Source organism: Erpetoichthys calabaricus, chromosome 16, assembly GCF_900747795.2.
Source record: "Erpetoichthys calabaricus chromosome 16, fErpCal1.3, whole genome shotgun sequence".
NCBI lineage: Eukaryota > Metazoa > Chordata > Cladistia > Polypteriformes > Polypteridae > Erpetoichthys > Erpetoichthys calabaricus.
Window position 1 is genome coordinate 9,662,885 of NC_041409.2, and position 16,789 is coordinate 9,679,673.

Below are 16,789 nucleotides of genomic sequence, written 5' to 3' on the forward strand. Positions count from 1 at the left end.
ATATTGACATTTAGTTAGCAATATGAACATTGATGCAATGTATGGTATTTGCAATCTAGATACAAAAATATAGTCAATAGATATGTAATATAATAAATAAATAATAGATATAGATAATACAGAAATTATCAGTGTATGATAATAGTTGTTTAAGACATGTGTAAACAATGACAGGTCAGAATGTTTCACAACAAAAGGATATCATGAGTGTCAAAATCCTTAGAGGTCAGTATGAGATTTTCAAATCTCTTCTCCATGCACACTCATCTTTGCAGGAAAGTGACTTGCATGTATAAAAGTTCTGTTTTCAGAGGTGATTGAGACCATGTGGAAGATCCCAAGGAGCAGCATGGTGTTAAGGAGTCTAACAACTTGGGGGTAAAAACTCTCCTGCAGCCTGGCAGATCTGGATTTGATGCTGCAGCATCTTCTCTTGGATTGCAGAAGTGTGAAAAGTCCATGTGAGGGGTGTAAGGAGTCCTGCACAATGCTGCTGGCCTTGCGGACAATGCATTTGTAAAATATGTCCTGTAGTGAAGGGCACCCCAATAATGTGCCCTGCTGCCTTCACTATCCTTTTCAGGTGCTTGCGATCAGATATGTTACAGTTGCCGTACCAGACAGTGATGCAGCTGGTCAGAACACTCTCAGTGGTGCCTCTGTAGAACATGGTGAGGATGGAAGGGGAAAGACTTGCTCGCTTCAGTCGCCTCAGGAAGTGTCGTCTCTGCTAGGCTTTCTTGATTAGTGATGAGGTGTTATGAGTCCACATAAGTTCCCCAGTTATGTGCACACCGAGGAACTTGGTACTCCTAACAGTCTCCACATTTAAACCGTTGATGCTGAGTGGGATTTGGGCAGGATGTGATTTTCTGAAGTCCACAATTATCTCTTTTGTCTTGTCAACATTGAGAGATAGATTTTTGTCTTCATACCATGCAGACAGCCGTTCCACCTCATCTCTGTATGCTGTTTCATCATCCCTGCTTATCAGTCCCAGCACCGTCGTATCATCTGCAAACTTGATGATTTGGTTGGTGATGTGCGTGGCTGTGCAGTCGTGAGTCAACAGGGTGAACAGCAGTGAACTAAGCACGCAGCCCTGTGGCGCTCCAGTGCTCGGTGTGATGTTGCTGGATGTATTGCAATCCATCCAAACTGACTGGGGCCTCTCTGTCAAGAAGTCCAGGATCCAAATGCAGAGGGTGGTGTTCAGGCCCAACCTGCTCAGTTTTACAACCAGCTTTTGAGGGCATCCTGACATATGTGTCTTTTTTATCCAGATGTGTCAGGGAGAGGTGAAGGGCAGAGCATATGGCATCCTCAGTTGACCTGTTTGAGAGGTATGCAAACTGAAGATGGTCAAGGAAGGCAGGGAGATTAGTCTTTATGTGTGACATGAGTAACCTTTCGAAGCACTTCATTATGATTGGCATGAGTGCAACTGGTCGGTAGTCATTCAAGCATGTCACTGATGACTTCTTCGGCACTGGTATGATGGTGGTCAACTTGAAGCATGCTGGGACCGACGACTGGCTCAGAGATGTGTTGAAGATGTCTGTGAGGACACCAGCCAGTTGACTGGCACATTCTTTGAGCACACGACCAGGTATGTTGTCAGGTCCTGCAGCCTTGCGTGGATTGACTCTGGATAGAGTCCTCTTCACGTCAGTTATGGAGAGACAAGAGTACCTGGTCAGTGGAGGGAGATGTTGCTTTTCTCACAGGCTCTTTGTTCTGTGCCTCAAACTGTGCAAAGAAGTTGTTCAGCTCATTCAGAAGGGAGGCATCACCATTGCTGCTGTGTGGGTTGAACTTGTAGTTTGCAATTGACTGTCTCCATTGAGAAATTATTTAGGACCTTTTGCTTGTGGACAAAAAGATTTCCATGATATTTCTGTGTAAAGTAACAGTATTTTTCTTTATCAAATATTTTCAGTGGACCCCGTCCAATATGGAAAGTAGTGTGTGTTGCATGAGGAACTGTAATAAAAAGGATATCTGTTGTAACAACAGGCTTAACCAGTAGTATTAGAACAATAATGGGGCTCTAGTCAGTTACTGTGTTGTAATGAATCAAAAAGCTTTTAGTTATGGCATGTGTACATTGTCTTACATTGGTAGGTCTTAGGTACATCTATAAAGATGTAGTGATGTGCCAACTGCAGCAAAGAGTGGTTTGTATATTGAGTATGGAAGAATCCTTTGAACCAGTGGTGGTCAAAGCCCATATAGAGCCTTAGGCAGGGGGCAGGTGGTGTGTACAGAACATTTGCCCCTTGAGTTACCAAAATAACGTAGCAGAGGTGATTCCGGAGCACATGCCACTTGAGTTACATGAAGGGCACTCCCTGGCTTCTGGATTGTGCACCCCTTAACTTTCATAACTGGCACCACAGATGTCTGCCTATGTCGTCTAGTGGGTTGTTTAGCTCTGTTTTGGGCTTAAGTTATTAATATACCCTACATAAATAAACCATAGCATAGCAGGATACAAATGAGTAAAAAATGGCTATAAAACCTAAATTACTAAAAAAGCTATACCTGTGCATCCATTAGTATCTGTTAAAACTCATATGATTGACAATTCAAACTTCAGTTAGATTAGTTGTAAAAATCCAGGCATACGCATGAGCAGAGGGCCTGACGTCACACACGTGGAAGTGGCCTGTTGCAATTTAGAAGCTGGTACATCCACAGAGTGAAGGGGAAATCTCTGGCTCCTCAAAATGAGACAGTTTCTTTCTAATCATAAGACTTTCGGTTCAAGGGTAGTACTAAGCATTGCAATACCACATAGCAAATTCCTAAACAGAGACAATAGTTTGGATTCTGTGGCATGTCCAACCAGGCACTCCAAGGAGGCAGTGGTCTGTTATGGGTGTACAGAAAACTGTAACTGGTGCCTCAGGAGTCATATATACTCCTTCTCAGGGAAAAGTAATTACATTATTTAGGTGTTCTTGGTAGGTGGTATGTAGTCTGGCGTTTTCATTTTGGAAAATGGTCGCAGGCAGGCCTACCACAAAAGTTCATAAATTGAGAGTAGGATATGCCACATGTATTGCTACTTGGCCAAACTGAACTTAAAGGACAGCAGAGGTTACTTGCCATCATTGGTAATGATGACCTACACATTGTGCTAGTGATATATTGCACAGATGTCAACCTTGTCTCCGATAAAACAAACTGATGATCATCAGGTCAAAACGAGAAATCAAACTCATTGTTGATGACCTGATAAAAGTTAGCAGTAGTCAAAGTAAGTTGTACTCAACAACTTTTCGATACTCAATCTGTGATGTAATTGATCAAAGAGTGACATCGGTAATAGGCTGGTTGTTTGATTTAACATTTATCTGGGCCTTCTAGATTAATTAGGATGGATATGTCAGCTTTCACAGCCATGGCACTAATATGTCTTGCGATTCCTTCCAGTTTGGCTATCAAACACACCTATTAGTTCATACAGCTGACACTTTGTGAAAACCTTCTGAGTGTGCTGTAGTGTCAGGACAAGAATACTAAAGTCACAAATGTCTCCCTGACTGATCACCTTTTTATGTGGACCTTTTGTAGTGAATGTTACATAAACACCTAATTGTTTCCATACCAGGACATGAGGATCTCCCATGCCAATTTGCATGCAGATTGGACTACTACTTCTGCATGCAAATATTTGATTGTCAGAGTAAGGCCTAAGGTGAATCCAAATGACCTGTAAGTGCGTGAAATCTCCATGTTTTATACCCAGATAATTTACTAAGCAACTAGACAGACAGCCGGCATTCTGCACCAGAACATGCGCCAAGAGGTCAAAATCTCTGTATGACCAGGACTAAATATTTAATGTAGCTGGCACACACAGTTTCAGCCCAAAAAATGACATGTTGCTTCCTTAGTTGCAGCATTTTGTTTGACACATGTTTTTTGTTTAAGGCATAGCTAGTGGTTATCTATTATTCACACATGTTATTTTATGGCTCTCCTGCTGGCAGGATTTTAACCTTGCACCCTTTGACTTTCGTGTGTTTTATTTTTACATTATCCTTTAATGCAAAAAGTGATGTCAGAAATGGCATGCAGTTAGGTATAATTAAATTTGTATTTAACACCTTTAAAAAGGATTAGCATGAAAATATTGCAGTTTAACATTATGCAGGACTTTGATGAGCAGAACCTCATTTTTGTGTAAGGTTAATTTGGTTTGAGGAACTGCTGATCCATCTTTAGCTTTACATTGAATTAGTGATGGGACAGCTAAGGGGATAATAAATTTGAAGAAAAAAAATCATAGATTATTAGCAGTGAGTGCAGTTTTCTAATCAGTTTTTTCTCTAAAAGGTTAGCAAATAATGAGCTGTTATAATGAGCTCCTTAATTTAAAAGTTCACAGTTGTCTTTTCCTATTGCAGGAAGTTATAATGAGACAAATTTATGTATTTCGTTTGAGATCTTCAAATCATATGCAATTTCATGAGCTGAATAGCTAGCTTGCACAATGGCCCATATTACATAATATGAATTAGAGCGGGGCCGCATCAGCCTGTGGTTGTAGAAGGAAAGTGGAAAGGTTATTTCCTAAATACAAATTCAGCCGGAACAAATGCTGGATGCAGAAACGTTTCCTTCTGTGTCACCATCTTTAGATGTGTCAGGGAAAGGGAAGATGTCATGTAAGGGCAACAGGGTAATATGGAGGGCTGAGGTTGCTAACAACAGAGATGATGGAACAGGACAAAACAGGTCAGGTAAGTAATTATGATAAAGAGGTAATGTAGTTCACACAAATTAAAAACAAGGCTTAAGAATTTATACATGTCAGCAAAGTGAAAACAGAAATGAGTATCCATTCTGAATGGTGTCATCCATTTTGATCCTTTATATAACACTCATGTTTGCTGTGTGCATTCTGCTAATTCTTTGTGGGTGAACAACTGGTGGAATATATTCAGATATGCAGCATTTTGTATTCTACCAATAGATGGTAACTTTGTGCTCCTTGGTACTGAAACGGAGCTGTAAACATGAGATTGATTTCTGCATTTCTTCTCAATTAAAAAAGTATCAGACCATACAGCAGATCTGTTAAGTAGTATTCATGTGCTGGATCTGGATCATCGGGTGCCTGTGGCGAATGAGGAAACGTTTGAGACTTCTACTGAGTTATACTTAAAGAAAACAGAAAAGACAAGGACCAGTGAGTTTAAAGTGAAGGACAATGTTATTAACTAGTTATTCCTTAGTGTAACTGTGCTTGTCGAAGGTTTCCAGGTAGTTCAAAATTGTCTAAATGCAGCTACCAGAAAGGCATTCCAGCAGTAGTATGGCTCATTGTACAAAAAACACTCCACAGTGCAAGTGTCTTTGTTTAAAAGATTTTAGTGAAGTGCAACACAAAATAAGAAAAAAAAGTTGATAATATATGCAGAAAAAGAAAAGAAATGGGAAAAAAAAAAGTTTATGTGAATATTACAGAGGACGATTTGAAATTACCATATCAGGAGCTGGCATTCTGCTTGAGGCTCAAGTATCTAGGTTCTGTTTCTTAAGGTTTCTGTATGTGATTTCATTCACCACATACACCTATATACAGTTAGAAAACTACATGCCCTTAATATCTAACGAAAAGTTTATGTTTCTCTCTAGCTGTTTAACTTCTGTCTAAGAGCTACTGTACACTACTGTCTCACAAAGCCAACATTAGGAACGTTCCATTACTTTTAACCTGCAAGGGTTGGAGCAGAATCTTCCATTATTTATGTTAAATATACATTATGTTCAAGTTCAAACTAAGCAAAAACTAAGGTAAATTTACCATTAATATTAACTTAAATGATTTGTCTCCTACACGTAATTAAATGGCACAAATTCTTTCCTTCAACTTTGTCAGTGCTTTATAAAATAAACAATGATTAGGTAGTTTAAAGTATAACTGTGTATACTAAAAATAATGTAAATGATAGGCTTGCAACAAGGGCTGCTTTATAATTTAACTAATTAGAAAAGGTACCTACGGAGTTAATATATATATATATATATATATATATATATATATATATATATATATATATATATATATATATATATATATATGGTTGAAATAGTTTACTGTCAAATAAATGCAAAGAGTACACGACACGTGTTTCGCCCTCATTCTGGGCTCATCAGGTGTACACACTCCACTGCACTCCCTCTCGGGAATCGAACCTCGGATGTCAGCGGCGTGTGGTTCGTTTATTTGACAGCATGTAGATCGGGGTAATTACATTCACGGCATTCGAAGTCTGTGTCACAGTCTGATTGTATGGGTGGTTACCTACCACCTTGTGGTAGGCCAGCAATCTGCTAACATCCGCCACGGTGCCCTCAGTTTGTGAGGAGCAGATCATAGAATGTTTGAAATAGTTTACTGTCAAATGAATGTAATTACCCCGATCTACATGCTGTCAAATAAACGAACCAAGAAGATTTATCTTGCCTGAAGAAGGGGCCTGAGTTGCCTCGAAAGCTTGCATATTGTAATCTTTTTAGTTAGCCAATAAAAGGTGTCATTATGATTGGCTTTTCTCTGCAAGTTCATTAGAAATTACAAAACTGAAATATCTCATTGGCACAAGTATTCACACCCTTTAGTGAGCACCTAATTGAAGCCCCTTTGGCAGCTCTTCCAGTGTTCTTGGATATGACATGACAAGCTTTACACACCTGGATTTTCTGCCATTCTTCTCTGCAGATCCTCTCAAGTTCTGTCAGGCTGTACATGAACCGTTGGTGGGCAGCTATGTTAAGGTCTCTCCAGAGATGTTTGAGTGGGTTCAAGTGTGGGCTCTGGCTGGGCCACTCAGGAACATTCACTGATTCACTGAGTTTTCCCTAAGCCACACCTGTGTTGTCTGTGCTTTGTGTTTAGGGTCATAGTCCTGTTGGAAGGTGAACCTTCCACCCAGTCAAAGATCCAAAGCACTCTGGAGCAGGTACTTTGCTCAGTTCAGCCTTCCCTCAAACCTCTCCAGTCTCCCAGTCTCTACTGCTGATAAACAAACTCACCATGCTTCACCACTGGAATGGTATTGTGCAGATGACAAATTGTGCATGGTTTCCTCCAGACATGATCTTTAGAATTAAAGCCAAATATCTTGGTTTCATCAGACCAGAGAATCATGTTTTTTATAGTCTGAGAGTCCTTTAGGTGTCTTTTTGCACTACAAGCGTGCTTTCATGTGACAGTTGGCCACTCTGCTGTAATGCCCAGAATAATGAAGTGCTTCAATAATGGATGTCCTTCTGAAAGTTTCTCCCATCTCCTCACAGGTTCTCTGGAACTCGGCCTGAATGACCATCAGTTTCTTGATCACTTCTCTTAGAAAGGTCCTTCTCCTATGATTCTTACTTATTCCATTAAAGATTATGGACACCACAGCGCTATTGTGAGCCTTTAAATGCTGCAAGGAATTTTTTGAAGCCTTCCCCAGATCTGTGCCTCAACACAATCCTGTCTCTGAGCTCTGCAGACCTCATGGATTGCTCAGCTGTGGGGTCTTCTATAAACAGGTGCATGCCTTTCCGGATCACATCTAACCAATTGAATTAACCACAGGTAGACTCCAAACAAGGTACAGAAACATCTCATCGATGGTCCATAGAACGGGATGCACCTGAGCCAGATTTTAAATGTCGTAGCAAAGGGTCTGAATACTTGTGTCAATGTAATTATTTTTATTTAAACAAAAATTGCAAAAAATTCTAAAATCCTGTTTTCATTTTCTTATTCTGGGCTATTGAGTGTCGTTTGATGAGAGGAAAAGGAATTTAATTGATTTTAGTGTAAAGTTGCAACATAAGAACATGTAAAAAAAGTGAAAAGGTAAATTGTATATATTTATCAGAATTTTAAAAAGAGTCATCAGTGGCTCAGTGATGTAACATTTAGCAAGGTCTTAGTAAGGTGTTATTTTCAGACACTGTACAGATAGATAGATAGATAGATAGATAGATAGATAGATAGATAGATAGATAGATAGATAGATAGATAGATAGATATGAAAGGCACTATATAATAGATAGATATGAAAGGCACTATATAATAGATAGATAGATAGATATGAAAGGCACTATATAATAGATAGATAGATAGATAGATAGATAGATAGATAGATAGATAGATAGATAGATAGATAGATAGATAGATATGAAAGGCACTAGATAGATAGATAGATAGATATGAAAGGCACTATATAATAGATAGATATGAAAGGCACTATATAAAAGATAGATAGATATGAAAGGCACTATATAATAGATAGATAGATAGATAGATAGATAGATAGATAGATAGATAGATAGATAGATAGATAGATAGATATGAAAGGCACTATATAATAGATAGATAGATATGAAAGGCACTATATAATAGATAGATAGATAGATAGATAGATAGATAGATAGATAGATAGATAGATAGATAGATAGATAGATAGATATGAAAGGCACTAGATAGATAGATAGATAGATAGATAGATAGATAGATAGATAGATAGATAGATAGATAGATAGATAGATATGAAAGGCACTATATAATAGATAGATATGAAAGGCACTATATAAAAGATAGATAGATATGAAAGGCACTATATAATAGATAGATAGATAGATAGATAGATAGATAGATAGATATGAAAGGCACTATATAATAGATAGATAGATATGAAAGGCACTATATAATAGATAGATAGATAGATAGATAGATAGATAGATAGATAGATAGATAGATAGATAGATAGATAGATAGATAGATAGATATGAAAGGCACTATATAATAGATAGATAGATAGATAGATAGATAGATAGATAGATAGATAGATAGATAGATAGATAGATAGATAGATAGATATGAAAGGCACTAGATAGATAGATAGATAGATAGATAGATAGATAGATAGATAGATAGATAGATAGATAGATAGATAGATATAAAAGGCACTATATAATATATAGATATGAAAGGCACTATATAAAAGATAGATAGATATGAAAGGCACTATATAATAGATAGATAGATAGATAGATAGATAGATAGGTATGAAAGGCACTATATAATAGATAGATAGATATGAAAGGCACTATATAATAGATAGATAGATAGATAGATAGATAGATAGATAGATAGATAGATAGATATGAAAGGCACTATATAATAGATAGATAGATAGGTATGAAAGGCACTATATAATAGATAGATAGATATGAAAGGCACTATATAATAGATAGATAGATAGATAGATAGATAGATAGATAGATAGATAGATAGATAGATAGATAGATAGATAGATAGATAGATAGATATGAAAGTCACTATATAATAGATAGATAGATGGATACTAAGATACTATATACATCACCTTTTTTATTCATGTTACTCCTTATGAGATATTCTTAGCTGAACCTGGTGGTATTTGTTGATTGAGAAGTGTTTAAATTAGACATAAACACTTTGGTACTTATTTTTTGCTTCACACAGTCAGATGCCAGCTGATTCACTGCCTCGCTTTGTTTGGCCTCCACACTCTATCACTTTTTGTAATTTATTTTTAATCAAACTATTCTTTTTATAACATATACCAATCAGTGGACTTGCTAAAAATCTAAAGGGAAATGATGGCAAGGTGTTTCATGTGGATTTTAATGAAGCATGCAGTACTGTAGAGCAGTTCTAAGTATTTGAAGTGTGATGTTTTTTCCTCCTTACGTGTTAAGGAGTCACTCACCCATTTTGAATATGATGTCTATCACCGACATTGTGTTACAACACAACGACAGGAGTGACAGGCTCCATCACAGAATGTTCACTTGTACAGGTTTTTCTGAGTTGGATCACCTAGTTGAATCTAATCTGATTTTTTAAGTCAACCTTGTAAATCAGAGGACAATGCTATTTAATTTCTGTGCCTGCAGGGGTTACATTGATTTCATCATATTTTGTCACTTTGGTGTTTAAAATCTAACTGTTCTCTGACAAAAGTAAATCCTAATGCCTGCTTGTGGAATTCCCTATCTATTACTCTTTAGTGCCGTTAAGCCAAAGATGGCAGATCCAGTAGCAAGAGTGTAGCCCATTGAACTGAATTGTTGAAGGACACATGGTGTCCGCTATGGAATTTTCAAGGAAAAAAAAAAATAACTGCTAATTATTAACAAAAAAGTTCCTAAGATTATTCAGAAATGTTTTTCCAAGAAATGTTGTATTTTTCTTTTTGGATTCATTGAGATAAATACAGATTTAATTTTATTTTAAAGTCAATGGTAGAATGGTAGAATATGGGAAAAAAATGCCCCTGAAATTCTTGCTTGTGATGGATCTGTTGCCTTTGGTAAAAACGACTGTCCTGACCTTTAACCTTTCTCAACCTGCTAACCACCTCCTTACCCTAGCTTGCTGTACTGTTCTTCTACTTTCCCTAAATGCAACTTACTTTTAGCATGCATTAACATCTGCAGTGAAAATAACCCATTTTCAGCCAATTTCTTCTATCTCTCTTTGACGTACATCCAGACTGCACGCCCGTTACATGTTTAAAATTACTAATAAAAAGTATATCAAATGCCATAGAACACATAAAGGGGGTGACAATGACCTAAAAGCTGTCCCTCTTTTCCTGTGTCTGTTTTAATGTGTGCATCTGGTTGTTCATCTATGATAATGTGTGAAAACTAAAATTGCTTTGTTCTTTCTTCCTGTGGGAAAATTGTTTTTGTAATTTTTTTTTTGTTGTTGTTCTTTTTTTATGAATTGCTATTCTATTTGGTTTTGTTCAAAATTTAAAAAAGAAAAGAAAGAATTGTGCATATTATTTTTACTTTCCATATATATTTTTTTCTCTTTTAATATCTGGAACTACTTCATTGCACAATGTGCGGGCCAGACAGTCATTCATTATGACTTTCATTGTCTAATCTGGCTTTACTTTACTGTTTTTAAAATATTCAGGAATTCTAAAAATGTGGTTATATCAAAACAAGCAAAAAGAATAGATAATAAACAAAAGGGCAGATATTCTTACAGGACATTGAGACGTAGATCCATATTGGAATTTTCTTGTTTAATTCTGTAACCGAAGAAAATAATTTACTACTTGCCTGCATAATTGTAAGTGAAGTGGCTCCACAATTTGAATCTCTTTTTCTATTGATTTTTTTTAAGATATTTTGATTGACTTTTATTAATGAATGATTAAACTGCATGGTGAAGAAGTTGCAGTTTAGGGTTTGTGAGATTGTCAGTGTTAGAGTTATGTTATTTTTTTTTGTAGATGGGCATGTCTATGCTCATTGTTTGTATATCCCCATCCCTTCCTTACAGCCAAAAGCTCTAAAGCCGCCAGACCGCTTCGTGCCGCCCTTACATGGACATGGCAACTGACTTATACATTCACCCCCATCATTCTCATCTCCTATGTAGTACATTCATAGGTCCAGACCCCTCTCATTCTCCCTGTTTCCTCTTCAGCAGTGTTAAAATATGTACAGTCATCCATTCATTAAAGATATACTAAGCAAAAACTTTAACTACAAATATTAGAATGTAGATATTTAAAACAAAAAAGTTATACATGTACAGTTTTTGTAATATTTGAGTTATTTCAAAAGAGAGACAAAACAGAATAATGGTGCAGTTTATTTTTCATGTTATGTGGTGTGGATGTATGTGTTGTTGCTTCCCTGTATCATCTTGTCAAAAAGAAAAATAACAAAATAAAAAGAATAATCTAATAATATTCTAATACTAATAATAGTAAATACAATTGCTACAGTAAATTTTACAACAATATTACAATACTTGTCCAAAAGCATTCTTACACAACTTTCTTTTGTAAATTTTTTTCTTCATGCCAAAATCATGCGGGCAATTTGTTGATGTAAGTTGACAAACTTATGTGGTATGCTTTCTTCCTTCGAATACATTTTTGTAGGCTATTTTAAAATTGAAGTTGATTTTTATTTAATGCTTTATAGTGTTTTTATTATTTTTTTTCTTTTCAGTTATATTTTTACGTTATTCTTTTGAATTTAAGTAATTTTAAAGACTTTTTAACTTTACTGTAACTATACCTTTTGTGAATGTTTATACTGTATTGGCTGTACCTTTGTGAGTGCTATCTGATGTTTTATTGTAGAGCTGCATTCTTTGATTTTCTTTGCCTTAATGTTCTTAAGCTCAGGTAATTGAAAAGTGTACTTATATTTGACCTTGAAAATGTTACATGATGGAAAAATCTATCCATGCTCAATGTTGTGGGGTGTTTTGTTTTTGGCTTAAAATGAATGGATATAGGAAAATTGCTTTTAAAAAAAAGGATGTTGTGACCAAATAGCCTATTTTATAAGGTTTGCATCATCTCTCCGGAGCTAAACTGCTGTTTAAAATAAAGAGAGACAAAAATTTAAAGTGAATCTTATTTTAGGCCATTCAAATGTTTAGAAAAGTGTGCATTCGATATGTTTTATTACATGTAATTTCACAGGACAGACACTTTACTAGATGACGTAACAGACAGATAAATAGATAAGGCAGTATATACCAAATATATAGAGCCAGATAGATAGATATGCAAAGCAGTCTAAGATAGATAGATAGATAGATAGATAGATAGATAGATAGATAGATAGATAGATAGATAGATAGATAGATAGATAGATAGATAGATAGATAGATAGATAGATAGATAGATTTTAAAAAGAAGGCCCCGTCCTAGTATGATCTTGTTAATACAAGTCACAATTAGTATAAATTTCAAATATAGCAGGGCACTTTAAAGTCCACATGTTGTTTAATTTCATCTTGAAACTCTAGTATTTATATCTTGTCTGTCTCTTTTAATAAATTATAATAGTCTAAATTATTCCTAACAGTAATTTCCAAGTCCTTAAGCACTTACTGCTACTATATTGTGAATACGAACATTTGCCAACTAACATAAAAGGGAATAACCAATTATTATTTTTCATAACAATAACAAATCGAACTTTTGGAATTAAAGCATAGCCATTTAGTTTAGAGGAAGGGGTTGACTAATCTAATCTTTTTTTGCTAATATTAAATCAAAAATGACAAATGGGAATTTCCTTCTACATTGCCAGTCATTTAAAATGTTAATTAAAAATGAGAGAAAGAAGTCATAAAGCTTAAGATAAGATAACAAAATTGTCTCTTTTCAAAGGAACACAGTAAGCATACTTTCACATTTACACTGACAAATATGCAGTATTTTGCCTAAAAAAGATCAGATTTTAATAGAAGTAAATTCTGTTTTCTTAAAAGTGCAGTTGCTCTTTAACAACTTTTACCTTTTTCTCCATTCAATTATTAGACAAACATGTGAAAGTCCCTTTTCTTTCTAAGCTAACTTTGGTCACAGCTGCCTATTGTTTAACTTTACTGTAGTTGCTATAGTTTTCTTTATATATATATATATGTATGTGTATATATATATATATATATATATATATATATATATATATATATATATATATATATATATATAAATATGTATGTATGTATGTATGTATATGTATATACTGTATATATGTATGTATATGAATATATATATATATGTATGTATATGTGTATATATATATATATATATATATATATATATATATATATGTATATATGTATGTATATGTATATATATGTATGTATGTATATGTATATATGTATGTATGTATATGTATATACTGTATATATGTATGTATATGTATATATGTATGTATATGAATATATATATATATGTATGTATATGTGTATATATATATATATATATATATATGTATATATGTATGTATGTATATGTATATATATGTATGTATATGAATATATATATATGTATATATATGTATGTATATGTGTATATATATATATGTATATGTGTATTTATATATATATATATATATATATATATACAGTATGTATGTATATATATATGTTGTGTATGTGTGTGTCTGGTTATCTGAAATATGTGCTAATATTTTTCTCTTCTTTTTTTAAATCCTAGGAGGTGAATTAGTTATCCCTGTACTAGTAGAAGATCCCTTAGAAATTCCTCCTATAGCTACTCGTGCACCTTTCATTACCCTCCCCCCTACCTTTCGCCCCCTCCTTACCATTATTGAGACCACCAAAGATTCCCTGTCCATGACCTCTGAGGCGGGGTTACCTTGCTTGTCGGACCAAGGCAACGATGATTGTGATGATGATGATGATGGCTTGGTGATATCTGGGTATGGCTCAGGGGAAGCTTTTGACTCTAACCTGACCCCTACTGATGATGAAGATTTTTACACCACCTTCTCCTTGGTAACAGATAAGACCTTTTCTACATCGGCCTTTGAAGGTGGCTACAAAGCACATGCGCCCAAGTGGGAATCCAAGGACTTTAGACCTAACAAAGTCTTCGAAACTGGTAGGACTACTACCACATCTCTGTCCCCTGAGCTGATTCGCTCCACAACTTCTTCCACGCCTGAAATGGTGCCCAAATTGCCAGCAGGTAAAATGAATAACCGAGAGAATAAGCCCCAGCCAGACATAGTTTTGCGTCCATTGCCCACTGCCTATGAGATAGACAGCACAAAGCTGAAGAGCCCATTAATAACCTCCCCAATGTTCCGTAATATACCCACAGCAATCCCCACGGAGCCAGGCATCAAACAGGTTCCGGGGGCCTCAGAAGTGGTTCGTGAATCTAGCAGCACAACTGGAATGGTCGTCGGAATAGTTGCTGCAGCTGCTTTGTGCATCTTAATTCTGTTGTATGCTATGTATAAATACAGAAACAGAGACGAAGGATCTTACCAGGTGGACGAAACTAGAAACTACATAAGTAATTCAGCACAGACAAATGGTGCTGTAGTGAAGGAAAAACAACAAATAGCGAAAAGCAGCAACAAAAAACAGAAAAACAAGGACAAAGAATATTACGTGTAAAGTGAAACAAGAAAAAAGAAAAAGATTAAGTGAATATTACAGAGGACAATTTGAAATTACCATATCAGGAGCTGCAATGTAAAGTGAATACAAAAAGTGAATAAACTGAAAACTCTGCGTAATGCATGGAGCCACTGAACTATGAGAAGAACTGTATAATAAAGCACACTTACTATTGTAAGCATACCGAGATGGCTACTAGCAGCATTAGTGACCTTTGTTTTTTATTCTATCTGGTCAAAGTTATCAGTGTAGAATACTTCACAGCTACAATACATCATTATACCCAAGTGACTCTTAGAGATCTTGTGATCCTTGGCGTAATCCTCGTTCATTTGGAATTCATTTCTGGTTTTGGTAACCCTGTAACAATATTTTGGCCATTTTCGAGCATGTATGTGACATATAGCACTGGCATCTCTTGGAGAGTGGGTCTGAAGAAGAAAAAAAACAAAAAATCAAACAATTGAAGGATTGTCTATAGACATGAAAAAAGAGACTATTGCCATAGACGAGATCAAAATTTGTATTGTTTCTACATAATAAAGTGTGGTGTCTTATAATTTTTGCTGTTTTGCAAAAAACAAACGAAAAAACAACAACAAAAAACTGGAATATATTGCAATTTAACAGACAAAAAGAAGAAGTCCTTGTTTAAGAGAAGATTGATCAGGTGCTGATCTGCTGGTGTTGTGATCACACTCACCCTAACTCTTTGCTTATAAATGTACAACTTAACGATGTAATTGAGAACATCTGGTACTTTCAGTTCTGAGCAGCTGTCGGGTTACAAACTTGTTCTCAATCTTCAGTACAGTGTCTGATTGTTGTGCATGCCATTCAATGCTATGAGGTGTTCAATATGAATTGGACAAATGTAACAGGCCAAAATATATGATCAAAGTCACGTTTCCTTTACTTCACTTCTTAACCTCAAAAAAAGCGAAACGAAAAGAAAATGCAAATAAAACATTGTTCTTTTTTTGTTATTTAACAACATCCTAATACAAGCCTTTAATGATCCATTCTGTCCCCTCTGCTTTTTCTTTATTCAATTTAAGTTTAATATCATGGATATATTTTTGAAAATACGCTGCTGTGACAAAGTAATCTTGTGATGTCTGATGGAAGACTGGTACTCTAACACTGTTAAGGATGTTAAAACAGAAATAAATCTAATGTGAACGTGTGAATTTTATCTGTTGTCACAGTCAACTGTGTCAAACAACAAATTTGTTTACATATTTTATTACATTATTGCTGTTGTACTTTGTAGGTAGATATTGTACATAAATTTTAAGTTGTACTTTTTTTAGTATTTTAATGTACAGACTGATCATTTGGCTTATCAGTGTATTTCATGAGATTCAAAACTGTAATCTGATATGAGAAGAATAATTTGAAACAACAAAAATATATATAAATATAAATATATATATATACATATTTTGTAAAGAGAGGGAAAACTATTGTTAGGCTAGAAAATCGAATCTTTCTCGCTGATGTTTCTAAGTCGCATGAATATTTGACTACTGAAAGCTGTCACTCAAATACAAAATGCCCTTCCTAATTGTATCAAGCCTCCCTTGTTATCAGTTATTTTACTTAATTATTTTTTTTAACTAAATATGAAATAAAGAACTGAGCTCTAAAGGTACTGAAGCACGATTTAGACGCCCTAACGAAACCCATTGTGATGATACCTCAATGTCATTTGCCCTGGACTGCTTTGATGGAAGTCTTGTGAAATTGTTTTTTTCACTTCTGTTTTCATTTTTATTTATTTATTTTTATTTATTGTCTTTT

General features: G+C 35.1%; 1 protein-coding gene across 15 annotated transcripts in view; it reads left to right on the forward strand.

Moving 5' to 3' along the window:
- The window catches only part of nrxn3a (neurexin 3a), a 1,637,233-nt gene extending 1,620,675 nt beyond the window's left edge, over positions 1 to 16,558 (forward strand). For 7 of the 15 annotated variants that reach the window (XM_051920141.1, XM_051920144.1, XM_051920143.1 and 4 more), the window contains one exon: positions 14,052 to 16,558. In XM_051920141.1, coding sequence (XP_051776101.1) covers positions 14,052 to 14,983 — 932 coding nt within the window. In that variant the 3' untranslated portion in view covers positions 14,984 to 16,558. Of the gene's footprint in view, positions 1 to 11,359; positions 11,916 to 14,051 lie in introns of all 15 variants that reach the window. The other 8 variants (XM_051920149.1, XM_051920151.1, XM_051920152.1 and 5 more) reach the window with 3 other exon arrangements.
- The last annotated feature ends 231 nt before the right edge of the window (positions 16,559 to 16,789 follow it).